The 16487-nt window shown below is 37.7% G+C and overlaps 1 protein-coding gene across 7 annotated transcripts in view; it reads left to right on the top strand.

Moving 5' to 3' along the window:
* SLCO5A1 (solute carrier organic anion transporter family member 5A1) overlaps positions 1-16487 on the top strand; it is a 74163-nt gene that overhangs the window by 18930 nt on the left and 38746 nt on the right. For all 7 annotated transcript variants that reach the window (XR_014850148.1, XR_014850146.1, XR_014850144.1 and 4 more), the window contains exon 2: positions 12943-13075. Coding sequence is in view for 2 of the 7 variants with exons in the window: in XM_085053006.1 (XP_084909132.1) it covers positions 12943-13075 (133 nt within the window). In the remaining 5 variants the exon portion in view is untranslated. The remainder of the gene's footprint in view (positions 1-12942; positions 13076-16487) is intronic.

Raw genomic sequence — 16487 nt, 5'->3', positions numbered from 1 at the left:
ATTGAAAGTTTAAGAGCTTTCTTGCTAATGTTCTTGCATTTGGTTCCTTTACCTTTCACGTTATAACTTCAGTGAGTTTACAAGAGACAAACGAAGGCTTGCCCTGCAAATGTATGTATTTAATAAATATTTGTGAGTGCTGTGTTGAAACTCAGTCTATACTGTCATAATTAATCTCATGACACTATAGTGTCTTAAAATACTCACCACAATGGATTACAATTGCAATTGGTATAATATGCAGTATAGAAATGTATTGCATGCTTTTTATTTGCTTTTTCAAGGAGTACTAGGTGTTTAAGTTTTTTTGTGATGGACATTTTTACTCTTTTTCTCTGTGAGCTGTGGGCTTCCGCTTGTTATGCTGGCAAATTCATGAATCTGAAGATGTAGTTAAGGATCCAGCAGTGTGTGAAGACATGTCTCTTCTGTCACATGTTGTAGAAAACTCCCATAGAGTAGAAAGATGCCAGATCAATTTTCATTAGACTTGGAAAAGCTCTGACAGCAGCAGAGACCACTGGTAACACTTGCAATCATGGTTATTCCAAGCAACTCCAGTATCATTCCTTGAGGACTAGCTGTCAATCTCTCTCTCCCTCTGTCAGAATAATTTAATAACTGAGGTTAAGATTTCCCAAGGAGCCTAAGGAAGTCAAGGGACCCGACGTTCTGTGAATTTCAGTGGGATTTAGGGCTCAAATTTAATTTTCTTTGCAAACATAAGATTAAAGTTTCAACAAATAGCTTATTTGTGGTAAATTGATTGAAAGCTGTGATAGTTTGCAGATTGTGTACATAAGTGTAATCTTCCAATTGAATCTTCCTAGTGTAAATAACTGAAAACATGTTCCATATGAGAATGGATGCAAATGGACAAAGATAAGAGAAAGAAAAGGTCACTGAGTTGCTTGAATGAGAAAAATCTACATCAAGAAATACATTATATTTTCATTGGTACTTCATACCTTATTTCCTAAGCCTGTCTGAGCAGTGTCTGTGTGTTCAGTACCACCAGCTCCTGTTTTTTGGGGTGTCCTTGCTCTTTGATGCTCTCAGAGTCAACCTGGCAGAGAGGGAAGCCCAAGGGTGGCTCAGGACAGCCTCGAGGTTCCTTGGCTGCTGCAGCAGTACCGAGGCCACCACTCCTGCTGGGACTGTCTCTGCTAAATGCTCATCTGATCCCCTGTGAAATGGTAAAGTGCACGGGGTCAGCTCTGGCCCTTCCTTAGCCGGGTAAAGCCTTTGGAGATGTTTCGAGGCAGGAAAGGTGAAGAGGCTTCTTGTCTTTTGGCATCCTTCTTTACAAAGGGTGAGGTCTGTTCCTGCAAAATCTACTGTGTTAGATACAAAAAGAGAATTGTTGGGATAATTTCATGCTTTATTGGGCCAGAAAGGACTGTTATGTTCATTTACTCTGACATCTGTGTTGAATCAGATTTCATTACAGCGTTATCCCTATCCAGAGCTCTATTTATATTAAAAATGTATAGCTTAAAACAAAGCACTCACAGCTAGAGGGAATCTGCCATGTCCCTAGGAATGTAATAGAGTTAACTATCTCGTTTAAAAAGTTACTGCCATGAAAGTGTGTCTAAAGTTGGCGGGAAGTCATTTCTACGTAGCCTCTAGCCACCACATTTTTCATGTCTGTGAAAGCATCTTTTACTATTGAAGAATAAGAATATGCTTAATAATCTGTTAATCTAAGTAGCTGAGAAACAAAGCTGTCATGTCTGATTTTACTCACAGAAGTAAGAAAAAGCCAGAATGAACAATCTTTATTTTTAAAAATTGCAGACTAAATGAAAGGATATTGGAGAATTTTTTCTAAAACATGTCAGCTGAATAATTAAATTATCTGATTAGTGAAAGTAACTTTAGCTGATTAGAAATTTTTCAGATTTTGTAAGTCAACCATATATGGTGTTTTGAAATATCTTGGAAGGATTCCTGTAATATAAATAGTTTTCTCTTGGAAGTGCCAACTCTGCAAGTTAGTAATACTTCTGTGTTTTATTAACATATTAACATATCTTATTGGAACTGGGAATGAGCTGCAAATGGAGTTGTAAATCACAGTGACAATTTGTGTCTTAAAAAGAAAGGCAAATGTAACTATAATATTGCCATTTGTAATAGGAAAACCTTTTGTTGGAGTAATTATTTAAAGCTACACATGGTGTTTAAACTATGCAATTTATTAGCACTGATAAAAATGTTGTGATGGTCTTACTCTGACAAATTATGATACAATTAAATCTTGATTATAGGGATATATTGATTTAGGTTGTTTTTGTGTAGAGAAAATGACTTGTTTTGATAATGTTGAAATATGTAACTTATATTGTATTACTTTGACCTTTTTGTAGGACTACAGATTAGTATTTAAAAAAACAGATTTTTTTTTTATTCAACACATAGACAAAATCCAGCCAAAGCAAAGCAAGTCATGTAAAACACATTACTCATCATGTCAAACCAAAGTATTTTCACAATTTTTATTATTGACTTTGCATTCAATATCTACCTTTTCCCATGAGGCATACATTTGTTTTTTTCAGGACCTGACTAAAATGTTCTAAGCAAATATATTTATAGAATCATATTTATTTATAGAATCAGTTTGATACTAACAAATATAAATTAATTTCCTGTATTTTGGTTTCTTACAAAACTGTCTTCACCTCTTTTTTCTGTGACTCCCTGTGATCTCAATTTCATTTTCTCTGAGTTTCTTGAATCTCTCTGACAAGTCATGTCCCTTTATCAGGTTTAGGAGGATCTTTTCAGCAGCAACTCTGTGCTTCTGTATCCTATTTCATGGGGCTGTGTCAGGAGTGTCAGGGTGGTTTGGGAACAATTTGTTTCTCCATGGAGCACCCACTAGCTCCTTAACCATGGGGAAGGAAGGATTTGCTGAGGCATTGCTTGATGAATGACATTTCTCCATAGCTGAGATGAAGAGATTCAGTTTTGTGAAACAGCAAGAAACTCTTTTGTCCCCAGGCAGAACATGGAGTTGAATGAGCTCTCATGTCTGTCTTATGGTCTCTCTGTGGAAAGTAGAGGAGAGATCCCTACCCAGAACCTCAAAGCTGAAGTTTTCTTTCCAGAATGAAACATTTCAGCATCATAAGAGCTTCATGAAAGTGCCCAAACAATGCTGTTCCTATGAAGATAAAGACCATATTTTGAAGCTTTGGAGGTTTTCATAAAATAGTGGTGTTGTCCTTTAGCTAAAATAAATGGTCTCTGCTATTTATAACTGTTACACATGAATGGAAGTGTTTTTCAGAGTTTTTGAATTGTAATATTTTCAATATTGTTTCAAATATGACTATACAGCTCTGCATTTCACTTTACCAGCTGTTATTTAATGTATTTTTTATTGAAGCTATTGCAGTTTTCAGCCTTTATGAATGTAGAAAAATAACTTTTTTAGCAATACAGTAGAAGTTACTAAAACTCACAGGGTCATCTGCAAATTACTGGAATAATGTGCTTTTGCTTACAGGCAGATTTTCAGTCAGATATGAGTAATGAAGTGTAATTACTGTTGTTTTGGTTGAAAGATGAAAATGTAAGTGCAATTTACAAAGAAAACAAGAAGAAATGCTGTTTGGGTTGTCCTTTGCAGTCTGTTAGTGAGAGGTAGTGAAGGGAGAAATGATCACCAACATTTTCAATAATTAACCTGTGCCTCCTAGGCAGAAACCAGTTTTTGAAAGGAAATTAATTCTGAGGGAGTATGATTGAAGTAATTTCCCCCTTTACTTCTTCCTTCTGTTGTCTTGCTGGTGGGACAATGGAAAAAATGAATATATATATATAAAAATGCTCTTACTATCAGCACCCAACCTTCCCTTTCAGTAGATACTCGCTTCCTCACATTTTCATTCATAGGCATAAAGGGCCTGGTTTTGAGTAATGATGTAGTATAAAAGAATGCATGTCAAACTTGCCTCTGAAAAACATGTATTTGTGTGCCATTACAGTAACTGGTATTTAGAGTGTATAGATTTTGGGTATTTAGAGTATATAGATTTTGCTAGGGATTCGGTACTTTTTCCTAGTTCTTCCTATGGTGTGTGACAGCATACTCTTAACATCTGTTTCTATGCCTGATAAACTTTAGCAGGCTTTTCCTCTGGGAGTGGGTGCATTCTCCCAACTCAGAGAGATTAGAGGACCTGAATAATATATTCCTGTTGGCTTGTGCTCTTAGACTACCTGAACATGCTGTAAAACAAATTACAAATAAAACATAATACAGATATTATGAAGCACTTTTCTGGTCTGGGTTCTGCTGGTCTTGTAGGTATAGAACTTTCAAACTGTGATTTTAAATTGGACCTCTTTTTTTTTCCCCATTTTCTTATTTGGGGTCTACCTGTTGAGATCTGCTTGAAGGCCAAATTTCAGCTTTCACAGCTTGATTTTTTCAGTTATGATAGCCTTAAGAAAAGGGGATGACATGCAAATGAACAACCCTGGTCCACACTAGTGTATACAGAAGTAATGCTAAAGATGTGAAAATTAGTTTTAAGAAGTTGAGATCAACAGAATCTAAAAGCACATGCCTGGGGATAATCCCTAGTGAAAATTAATGGTGTATGTATAGCCTCGACTGCCAAACCATAAAAAAACCCCCTAAGCCAAGCAATTAAAAGGCAGAGATGAGATACTCCCATTTGACATGATTTTATGGAAAGAATGCCTGTGAGTCAAGAGGCTGCTTTAGTATCTTAAAGACAGCCAACAGCTTCAATGTCCTTTCAGTAGGAACACCTCTAAGTGTTAGTACAGAAGTGCCAAATCCTGCCTGCTTCATGAGATTAGCCACACTGGCTTCAAGAATATTCTTAATGTGAATGTTAAATTCATTATTGTGGATTTAACTCTTGGTGTTTGAATGAATGGGAAATAATACAGTGAAATTATCTAACCAGCTATGAGTTAGAGGTTTTAAAAATTTGTAGCAGCTTGCTTGCCTACGATTTACTTAATAATAGTTATATTCAGTAGCTAATTTTGTGTTCTGGAAATGGACACTTCTATGACATTTCATTGCTTTGTTCTTTGGACTTATCAAAAACTTTGGCATGCTGACAGGCCAAGAATTCAGAAGGGACCAAGGAGTCACTCAGTAGATGTTAACATCAATGGTCAATGTCTCTGTCTAGTTGCCTTACTATTCACAAAAGAAAATATTTTTAAGAAACATGCTCTTTTGAAAAGTCAGGGTTTGGGAATTCATTTTTAGTGAGCTTCCTGGGATATGTTGTTTTGTGTTTATAACACAACATACCAACGGAAGCTGAAGATATGGAGTGGTTTTGAGGGCTGATTTCCAGAAAGCAGCAGCTAAGAGCAGAGTTGTGCCTTTTGTTGCATCTTTGAACATTCTGACTATGTTCAGCACAAGTAGCGTGTGCATCTGAGACCTAAATTTCAATAACAGTACTCTTCCATAGGAAAATTTCCTATGTGTGGAAAAAAAAAAAGGGAGTTTTAAGAAAGATCACTGTTACTCATGCCTTTAAGCGGTTGTTGACACTTCTGTTTTAAAAAAATCCCAAACATCTATTTAGGTAACCAATGCCTTTGACTTCATGGAAGGAATATCAGAACATCTTTGTTTTCAGTTTAGGTTCTGATCATGCAAGTATAGATATGTTTATCTTTGGTCATGCAAACAATTCATATCGATGGGGACTATCCATATGCTTAGAGTCAGTTGTATGTGCTTTTGGAATACCATCACCAGAAGGTTCTTGTGTTAGAATTGGTTTAAGAACTTACAAAGCTGATAAAACCTGATTTGCTTGATTATTTGATCTAAGAATTTCCTCGTGCATGGTGTCTAAATTCAGTTAACCACACTGATAGGAAATTGCGTTCAGAAATTGCAGCTGTTTTCACTAATTTCTTACAGCAGATGTGTCTTTCTCATATTTACCTGCTAACCACAATTATCAGCAAATGTTTGTTTATAGGTGAATATAAAGAGAGAAAAGACGGATTTTGATGAAAACCCCGAAGTAATTTTGTGTGTTCCAAGCAAAACAGTTGTCTCTATAGAATGCGACAGTCTCCAGTTGCCCCTGGGATTTCTCCTTCCACAGTTCTCAAGTTTTAGGAATAAAGAAATAAAGACTCCCATTTTAAGCTCTGGAGTAGTTTTCCTTGGGGCAATCATTTCTTCAGCCAAGTATCTCTGAAGCTGAAATACCATGGTACAAGTATGAGCCTTTCTTCTTTGGTATTTTCAGTGTTTTTGGATTTTGAGTTGGATGCATACACCTGGCAGTGTGACCAAAAGACAGGTACTGAGTCTGTGAAATTTTGGTGTAAGTTGAATTGCTTTGTAGGTGCTGTGGCTCCATGGAATAGCAATAACTTGGAGCAGCATTGCAGTAACAATGTGTACAAGAAGTATGCTTTGAGATAGACAGTCTATTTTAGCTTGTTTCCTTTAGGCTTATTTTCCTGGGTTTTTATGGATATGGTAGGATTGGATCCAGTGAAAATGGCTATAATGTTTTAGAACATGACCACAAATGGTGAATACAAAGTATGAAGGAGCTTAGCTTTTTAAATAAGGGAGTGATACCTGTTTTAATACAAATGATATCTTAGTTATAAAGCTGTAAAAAAAAAGTAAAAATCTAATGCTTTTCATCTGGAGTTGACAAGTCACTTAAATAAAATTGAAACATATTTTATTTAACTTCCAGCATTTTTCATGGAGTGGCAACCTGCACCTTTCATTTTCTTTTCTGTGGTAGGCCTGTAAAATTATGCTTCAGTTATGTTTCTCTCTAAGCTTGTCTTCCAGGTCTGTGGAATCTGCTTGTTAAAATAGTGACAGATATATTCTATACAAAGATCAAGAGAGGCTACTGAAGTAGTTTTGTTGCTCTGTTTATTGTTTTGAGTGGAACACTGGATCTGAGAGACTATTAAAGTCATGGTAACACTAATACGTTTTGAAAGGATGTGATTTAAAGATTTGAACTGGACATTATTATCTGAACTGCAGTAAAGCTCAAAGCATTGTTTTTTCCTGAGCAAATAACCACATTAAAGAAAAATCTTAAAGCATGTATAGATATGTTTGATTTTCTGTTCATGATGAAAGGAAGGAAGTGAACCGGTTTCCTGACTTAAAAGCTTTTGAGAAGTCTGCCTGGCTTCTGCTCACAACTCAGTTTTGTGTCCTCAGGCTCAAAAGAGTGGTTAAACCTTATGCTTTTTGGGGTACCTTCTGTGTGGGTGAAATTAGACACAATGAGGTAAATACGCCTTTATGAATGGGAGCAATGTTTCTTTGAAAGCTCCTTTATGCTTGATCCTTGCTATCCCATCACAGTGCTGTGACATGAGAGGGATAGGGGAGAGCTGGGACCTGTTCCCCTTTGAAACCTCTGCCTATCAGCTTTGCTCTGTGGGGAAATCAAAACCTGCTCTACACCGTAGGGAAATAACAGTGCTGCTCATTCTCCAGTGACAGCATAGTACAGCTTTCCAAGGAAACATACTGCTGGTAGCACTGGAGAGGATGCTCTGGTACCACAGCATGATGGTACTTCTTTTGCTTGCAAAATCCCAGGTGGTAACCCTGTGACAATTTTTTTTTACCCCATAGCCCTTTAAATTTCCTGAACACAAGTATTCAAGATTTATATATAAAGTTCATATTGCATTTCTGTTAAAGCTCAGTCTTCAGACTGTCGACAAGTAATTTGTAAACACAGGGCTTTTCTTGCAAATTCACATGAATGTATTCTGTTTGTTGTTTTTATTCTTCTTTGTGCTGTTCTTTCATGAGAGTGTGCAGCAGATAGGACACTGAATTATTGCTTCAATTAAGTAAAGTATACTTCTGGACTTCCTACTCTACTTCACAACTACAGGGAATTTATTTTGTCTTTTGTATCTCTGTTTTCCAATCAATACCCTCTTGCTAATGACAGTTAAGATCTTGGAGTCAAAATTTGAAATCCACAGATATAAAAGGATTATAATTCTATACCCCTAAAAAGTATCTGGCAAAATCTGTTAAAATTGATGTACTAAGCTGACAGGAACAAACATGCATATACGTATTTGTACATGTATATAAAATATACCTTCAGAATGCACCCTGTAGCTTTTTCAGGATTTTGCAAATTCTAAACTTCATTGAAAATAGAATAAAGGTCAAATTCTGCTTGTCGTACACATGTATGAAATGAACAGTTGTACTATGGTGATGTGCTGCCAAGATTTGGACAATGGAGTCTTTCAGAAATGTTCCTCCTCCTCCTCCAGTGATAAACTCTGTGTGGTGACATATGTGTGCACACAGAGGAGATGACAGGGACTGAGCAATATATGCCTTTGTTTTTATGTTTTAAACCAAAGTGTGTTTTTTGGAACCCAGAAGCCAGCCTGTTGTGTCTCGCTAATGTGTAGTTTCTGTACATCCAGGCACAATATGTGACTTGTGACTTTAATTGGTACTAGTATGGCTAATACAAAAAGGCACAGTCAGAGGGTTAACATATGCATTTGAGGGTACCACAGGAACATATGTTATGTATTCCCATATACAGAGTCTACTGAAGATGTCTTTTGGTGTGATTAGAAGAGGAAAAGGACATTCACAATGTTTTTATGACCTCTGTCTCATTAAATTTGGTAGCGGGGCTAGAGTAAAAAAATTCTTTGGCAACAAAGTTTTTCATGCATTTGGTGTGAACACAGATTTTCAGATCTGTAGAGGCTTCAGTCCATCTTATTGTCGTCAAAAAGACTGCTCTGCAATAGGCTCTATGTAGAGCTTTCTCCTGTTGAAGAAGACTCTCCTATGAATAAAGCAATAGGCAATATAATAATTTTGTCCCACGTTGTCAAAATGACAGTATGTCTCAGTATAAACTTTTCTGTGGTGAAGAATGACATTGTTTGATCTTGCTTCACATGGATAGGTAAATTCCATATGTAATTAGATTACTAATTCTCTGACTCCCTTTTTCTCTCCCATCCAGCATCTTAGCTGTGATGGCAGCTTATGGCTAAGCCTGGCTAGCCACAGCCAGCTGCAGTTTTGAAGCAAGACAGCTTTGCTAGGATGGTGTAGAGCCCGAGGTAATGTGCCATGCTGAGGACATACTCAGTGAGGCAGTGAATCTCCTCCGGTACAAAGCTTCAAGGAATTAAAATAGCCATGGCTAGATATCTTGGGTGAAAATGGGCGCTTAACTAACTGTCCAAATCAGGGTATTTTTACTTATCTGCAGTCTGTGTCAGAGGTAGAGCTATGATCTGAAAGATGAGGTTTGGGAGGGCTGGGAAAGGCTATCCCTCATCACTGAAGAGAAGGTACACCTGTGGGAAGGGATACGCTTGCTAATGGAAACTCCTAACCACAATACTAAGATCTTCAGAGAAGAGGGAGACTTTAAAGAATCTACAAGGTCTTTGAAATTGTCTTGTTTAAAGGCTGTGTAATTTTAGTAAACCAACCTGTGCTTTCATTTGAAGACTTAGGATCCTACATCACAGCAGCAGCAAGCTGTAACAGATTTCTCGGAAAAAACTTCTGCCAGGTCCAGTGTGAGCTGGTTGTGTTGAATGTCATGAGTAGTTTGTCAGGTGGCTGTAAGTCACCCTGAGATCAGCTCAGTTGGTTAGAGCATTGTACTATCAATGCCAAGATTGTGGATTTGATCCCTGTGTAAGCCATTCACTTAGGAATGTGGGTGTCTTCCAACTCAGAAGGTTCTGCGGTTCTGTGAAGTCAAGTAGGAGTGGGTGACCTGCAGGTGTGCTTTCCTAGAGAGACCAGTGTTCCCAGAGAATTGTACTGTTGACTTGCCAGCATTGAACATGCGTGGCTAATGCTCAATGAGGGGTTCAATTCTCAATGGAGCTGAGAGGGAGACAATTCTGCATTTCAGTGCAACCCAGTCAGAAGAGATTCAGATTGATGTTGTCGCCCATATGTCTGTTTTAACAATAGTTTCCTCATTTTATCTGTTGAAAGATGGTTTTTGGTTTGGAGTAGAGCTTTAACTCATAGAATGTACATCGCCTCTGTTTTATCATGGGAAAGGACATGTTTCTGCTATTTTATAGCATAGCTTTTTATGACTTAGAAATGGTAAAGCAACTTGCAAATCTCAGCACCAGTCAAACTTATGGCTATGAGGTTATAAGGCAAATCCTGGATTTCCTAAGGTGCAATTTAAAAAATCATATTTATACTGTGTTTCCTGCCTCAGCATCACAGTACTCCAACATGTCCCCTGATAAAAATGTTTGTTACTTCCACTGAAAGTTCTTGTCTGTTAAAACTGTGCAACTCTCTAGATCAAGATCCCAGATCATGGTCTGAAGAGTGAGGACCAAAAAGAGCTAGCTGAAATCCCTGGCAGAAGGCTGAAAGGAAGGTTCTCATACATCATCTATATGGTTTTGAACCTTTTTCATTCAAAAGCTGGAGATCTTCTAGTGTTCCGAGTAGAAAAAATTCAGAAACAATTCTCCATAGGATCTTTTATTTGTGAAGCAAGTACAATTTTGATGACACCCTTTTTTTGATGACAGAAGAGACTGATTGAATCTGTTTCCAGAATAGTTTCCTTTCCATATCATCCAGTAGTCCTGGTGGCCTACTTGGGAATCAAAAACTTCTTTATTCCTGAACATAGCTGTGAGGGCTGTGACCAGAATTTTAAGGGTCCAGGACCCTTGAGTAGCCTGCCATAAGGATGACTTATGGACCTGGTTTGCCTTTCACTTACCCAACAAGGTTTGAAAGTTTGGGGCAGATTCTTTCAAGTACCTAATTTGTAGATATCAAAATGTTCTGCTTGCCATTGCTCTGTGTTTAGTCCCATTTATAAGTCCAAATCAGTTTCTTGCACTTGGTGTCCAAAGTGGTGACCATTATTAGATACTGAAAAAGGTGCTGCAATGTGTCTTAAAATGGCAATTTTAAGAACTTACCTGCTCATGTTTCCTCCTGCCATTGATTAGGAACATGGAGGCTCTGTGTTTTATGAAAAATTCAGAAGGTGACATTTTGCCTGTAAGTTATGTTAAAAACAAATATGTCTTGAAGCCTGAACAGCATATAGTAATTTTAAAATACCCCTGAAATTTTCGGCAGTATTTCTTCCTCTAAAGGAGAACAGTGTACACTGTTATTTTTATCTTTATTGTGCAGTGTTTCTGCTTACAAGGAAAATCCTCTGAAGTTTTCAGGTGTACAAAATACACTGTTTGGGTAGTGATTTGAAACCTAAGCAGTTGCTGCATTTTGCTGCTTTCAGTGGTAGAACTAAAGCTGAATTAATGCAGTATAAGTATTTTTTCTGAATACTGAAGTGAATGGATTAGGTCAGTCTTTTACTCCCTTTGTGTTTCCTCTCTAAAGATTTTAGAGATCTGAGTTTACTGTAGTTGTCTGAATTAATTTTCTAAGCAAACATTTGTAGAACAAAATTTATTATTGGTTGTGGGAGTGTGGAGATAGATAGTTTTTTGTTTGGGTTTTTTTTCATGCTCATGATGTGAATTTTGCAAATAACAGTTACTGTGGGATTTATCTAACCACTTGCTGCTAAGGAGCAGTGTTTCAATGTCTGATTGAGCATTTTAGGCGTACAGAGAATTGTTTACAATCAATTCAGTAGGGAACATGGCTGGAATAAATTTAAATAGTGAACACAGTTCTAAAAAACAATTATGTGAAGAGGACTTCAGCAAAATCTATTTATTCAAAATAGCAGTTTCATAAAAACCAGAAATGTGTTTACAAAAAAATGACTTAAAAGTGAAAAAACTGTGTAATCAATTTGTGGTCTGGAAGCATTTTTTAGTATAGGCAGTTTTACCTTTTGTGGTAGCTTCTGTGATTTTTTTTTCTCTGCAATATAGCTCTCTTTTTACTTGTGAGGAGGCTCTTTTTCTTCATTCTCTCATTTCAAAACGTAAGATGGAAATGTGCAAGTTATTTTGGTTTAATCAGGCAGATGTAGTGATTTCTTTTTGCTTATTTTATCCAAAGAGATATAATTTACTATAACAGGTGACATGGAAACTCAAGCTCTAACATGCTTCTTCACGTGTTGCAGTCTAGGTTTCAGCATGTCTGATTGAGGATGGGACCAAAAAGGATGGAGTCTGCATACTCCTGTTGTGGACAGGGACTGGTGCAGTAACCATCTGGACCTAGAGAGAGAATTACAGAGAATTAGATAATCAGTTCTTTTATGTGCTGCTAGAGGATCTGCAGCAGCTGAGCAGGTGTTGCTGTGCTGCTGGGGCCTGGGTTTTGGTGGTACAAGATACATGAGTGGACAGCAGAGACCATTTCACCCCACTGAATTTTGTACTTAGAGCCAGACAGTATGGGAAGCAGGGCAGAAGTATCCTAAAAGGAATGAGTACTGCAGGATGTATTAAGGAAGGAAAGACATATAGAATGGAATAGAGTAGAGCATTTGAGTTGGAAGGGACCTACCACAATCATCTCGTCCAACTGCCTGACTGCTTTGGGGCTGATCAGAAGCTAAAACCTCTTACTGAGGGCATTGTCCAAATGCCTCTTAAACACTGGCAAATCTGGGGTGTCAGCTACCTCCCTAAGCCACCTCCAGAAACCTTCAGGAGTGTTTGATCTTCCTCTCCGTAAGGAAATAGTACCAAGATAGTGTATACTTGCATAATTTGACTAAAAATGTACAGGAAGCAGTAATTTTCTCTTTTAATACATGACTTAGGTAGAAATTGCTGCCTTTGTGGCAAAAAAAGTTTCAGGCTGCAAAAAATTTCAGGGTGCAAAACTTCTTGCTTTAAGCAGCATCATTTACTTCGAGATTTTCTGTGTAAATAAATAACGAAATATTAATTTCATTGATGTACAATTCTGACCTTTTATTTCCTTAGCCATCATGTACGTAATGGGAGCACTTGGACCTGCAGCTGGATACTTACTAGGAGGACTTCTTATTGGTTTCTATGTTGATCCTAGGACAACTGTTTATATTGACCAGAGTGATCCCCGATTCATTGGAAACTGGTAAGGATCAAGCATTTTTAAAAACTATTCTCTCAGTTGCTGAGTAGGGAATTCAGACAGGTTGGAAGATTTTATCCCTTGAGGACTTGTTTAAGGTTAGTGAAGGAGGTTGAGGAGGATGATGTTTCTGTTGATTACTACACACTAGCCTCTGACAGAGAGGAAACGTTTCTACAGGAGTGTACAGGAGCAGTACATGGAAAACCCCCTGCGTTTGGCTGTTCCAGGACTGTCCCTGACCACAGTAGGTACTGACTGACAGTACTCAGCACAGGGATGGCACGGCAGGATATTGGTATTGCAGGGGGCCATGGCAGATCCCTGCTGCCCAGAACCAACCCCTACCTACTGGGAGATGGATTAATCTCTTTGATTTTCCAGAGGAGGCAGCATGCAACACTGAACCTGGCTGCCCTGATGAGAAACAGTAGACTTTACTGATCCTAGTTCAGGTGAAGGCAATAGGATGGGGTCAGAATATGCCTTTTCCAGTCTTTGTTTCTCAGGGTGATGGCTTGTGTTTAGGTAGCAGATGATGTAAACCATCACATTATTCTCTAGTAAAGAGGAGGCTTCCAGCAGCACTGAAATGTAGCAGCTGTAATTGTTATCTGATGTCTTCAGTCAGCCTTTGAGATGTGGCCTCCTTGGAAATGTCTCTTTGAGGAGGCAGGTCTTGAGGAGGTTTTAACTGCCTTTTCTCAGATAATTCATAAACCTGCCTTGAAGTTTTCATGCAAGCCCAGAAAAAAACCTGAAGTTCGTTATCCCAGGAGGAGACCTCTACTTTGTAGGTGTAAGGTGTAGTGTCAGTTCTCATGCCCTGGGTTAGTGTTTGTCAGTGTGCCTTTGCAGTCAGTCTGTATCTGTTTCTGTTTATTCTGCAGTGATCTTTCGTGACAGTTTCGTATGAAAAATTGTCTCTTTGGAGTCTTTTTAAACCTTTAAAGATTTAGACCTGTTTCGTGTTACTTAGTCCGAGAGCATTGCTGCACAGGAATGTTTTACTGAATTTTTAGCGAGAGAAAGGCAAAGCTGAGTGTGGCCTTGGGGTTAACAACTCTGTGCTCTGATTTATCTACTGACCTGTCTCACTGCAAAGATCTGTTCTGTGAGTGTGCAGCAATGTCAAAACTTGGACTATTCTAGGATAAAAGATTTGAAATCAAAGCAAAATATTATGCATTCTTTGTAAAACTCCTGCATTTCATGTGCTTTTAATGATACGTCCGAACCAGTAATCACCATCTGATCAGTACTTTTTGACAGAAATTGTGAACAGGCCCATAAACGTATTTGTTAATTGAAATCAGTGGGGCTGTATGAACGTAGGTTAAACTTTTGACTTTAACACAACCACTGATATAACTGAGTTTTAACTCAAGCAGCTCCAGCAAAAGTAAAATAGCCAAAGTAGCAAAGTCAGTAAAAGTTGTTCAAATTTTTCTTTTTCTATCACGTTGATTAAATCTGTAGGGTCTGCCTTTCCCAGATGGGTATTCCATGTCTTTTTATTTGTCTTTCATTTTTGACTGTGTCAGTTCTCTCTCTCTTAAATTTCTAGGGTGAATCCCCTGCTATCAGATCTCTGGTAATTTGTTGCACAATCTGTAGTGTCCTCTTGTAAAAGTTCAGTGGTGTTCATAGCATCTGTGTCTCATTATCTTTTCTCTTTCTAAAGCTATCTCTATCCATTAAAATGAAGACTCCCATGGTGAGATGGTTAAACCTTTGTCCCTTGCTACTCACTGACTGCCTAGTTGCAGAGAATTCTGGAAGTGTAGACTTGCATTCCACTGAAATGTATTTTCTGGGACTGTGACATTTTCTCCTTGAAGGGAAGTGCTGTGTAGTCAAGTTTATTTTTATTTATGCAATCTAACAATCTGAAATGTAAGAGTAGTCTAACACTTACTTCAGCTGACACACTTTAAAAGTATGGTTCAATTGAGATAAGTTAATGGGAAGTCATATATGAGATTTCTGAGTCTTGTTTCCTTTGAAGTGAATGAGTGTCTTTGATTCCTATCTTTATTATAGCTGTAAGGTTCCTAATGTAACTTATCACAGGACCCTGTGAAAAATTTCCATTGTTAAAGGAGGCAGTGCTTGCAGACAAAATAGTGAGTACAGCAACTATGATATGTGGCTAAAATAAAAGCAGTATAGCCCATCTTTTCCTTAAGCTGTTCCTTTCTAGGAGGTATGTTGCACAACATGTAATTTGGTTTCTCTTGTGCAATATGGTAAAGTAAAATGGTTATTTTTCAGGGTTATTTCTGGTCTGAGTATTCCTTGAATTTCACAGGACTTGGATTTCTGGTCCTGGATTTTGCACACCTGGGCTTTCTGTAGGTGCTCTGAGCTAAATTACAAGCCAGCTGTCTATGTCAGCCCATCAAATGTTTGAAACTGTTTTTTATTCAAATGTAGTAACTGTAGGGATATCTGCTAGAAATCATTCATCATGTCGTTGTCTTTGAGAACTGTTAATGTGCTATACAGGGACCTCATTAGCTGCAGAGTAGCCCTTGGCGGTCTGTCAGGTGTTTTGAATCAAATTTTCTTTTGCTGATGCTTTTCTGAATGTTTTCCTAGTTCAGAACATGTTTAATACTTGGATCTTCCTATATAGTCTTTCATCAACATTCCACACAAGAAGTTTAAAGGAATTCCTTTAGCATTGTCTGGTCCTTCCTTAGCTTTAATTGCTTTATTTGAGGTCCCAGGGCTTGTGCGGATGCCTTTGAGGTATTCTTCTGCATATTTTCTTTGACTTTAGAAGACAGAAAATCAAGGTCTTTTTAATTAATATAGCTAGTGTTCTGACCTCTCAATTTCCCATTGTAGGTGTCCTTATTATTATTGATGCCATCTTTTGTCTGTTTTCCTATTCTTTGATATTTCTTCAGGAAGTTTTGAAGTGTAGATGGTGAGATAATTGCATCCAGTGCTGCATTTGTGACATCTCCAGCATTTGGTATGCTATCATAATGGTCCCTTTGGATTTGATTTCATCTTGTGCTACATTACAGGCCCTGTCTCTTTTGCTGTTTCTTCCTGAGTGGGTGGTTGCAGATTTCTGCCTATTATTGCCACAGATTGTTTCTTTGATCAGTGCCATTGCAGCTTCTGCCTTTGAGATCCTGAAAGGGATGTTGCTACATTTTTATACAGACTACCGATTTATTCTGTCTGACAGTGCTGACTAATCCTCCTAAAAGTCTGCTTTCTAATCCATGTATGTTATCAGCTAAAATGAATGAATAGAGGATTTTCTGTTTACATAATATCAAAATTAGTCAAAACTTTCAGTCACTTATATTTCCCTTGCAAAAGCTTCCCATAAGCTTCTAATAAAAATAGTGCTACACATGGCTGTTTATTTGTTGTTTGCCCGTGTGTAATCACT

The sequence above is a fragment of the Lichenostomus cassidix genome, chromosome 2, assembly GCF_008360975.1.
Source record: "Lichenostomus cassidix isolate B80296 chromosome 2, HeHo_3.0, whole genome shotgun sequence".
NCBI classification, from domain to species: domain Eukaryota; kingdom Metazoa; phylum Chordata; class Aves; order Passeriformes; family Meliphagidae; genus Lichenostomus; species Lichenostomus cassidix.
Note: the sequence above shows the minus strand (reverse complement) of the source record. Positions and strands in the feature narration are given on the sequence as shown.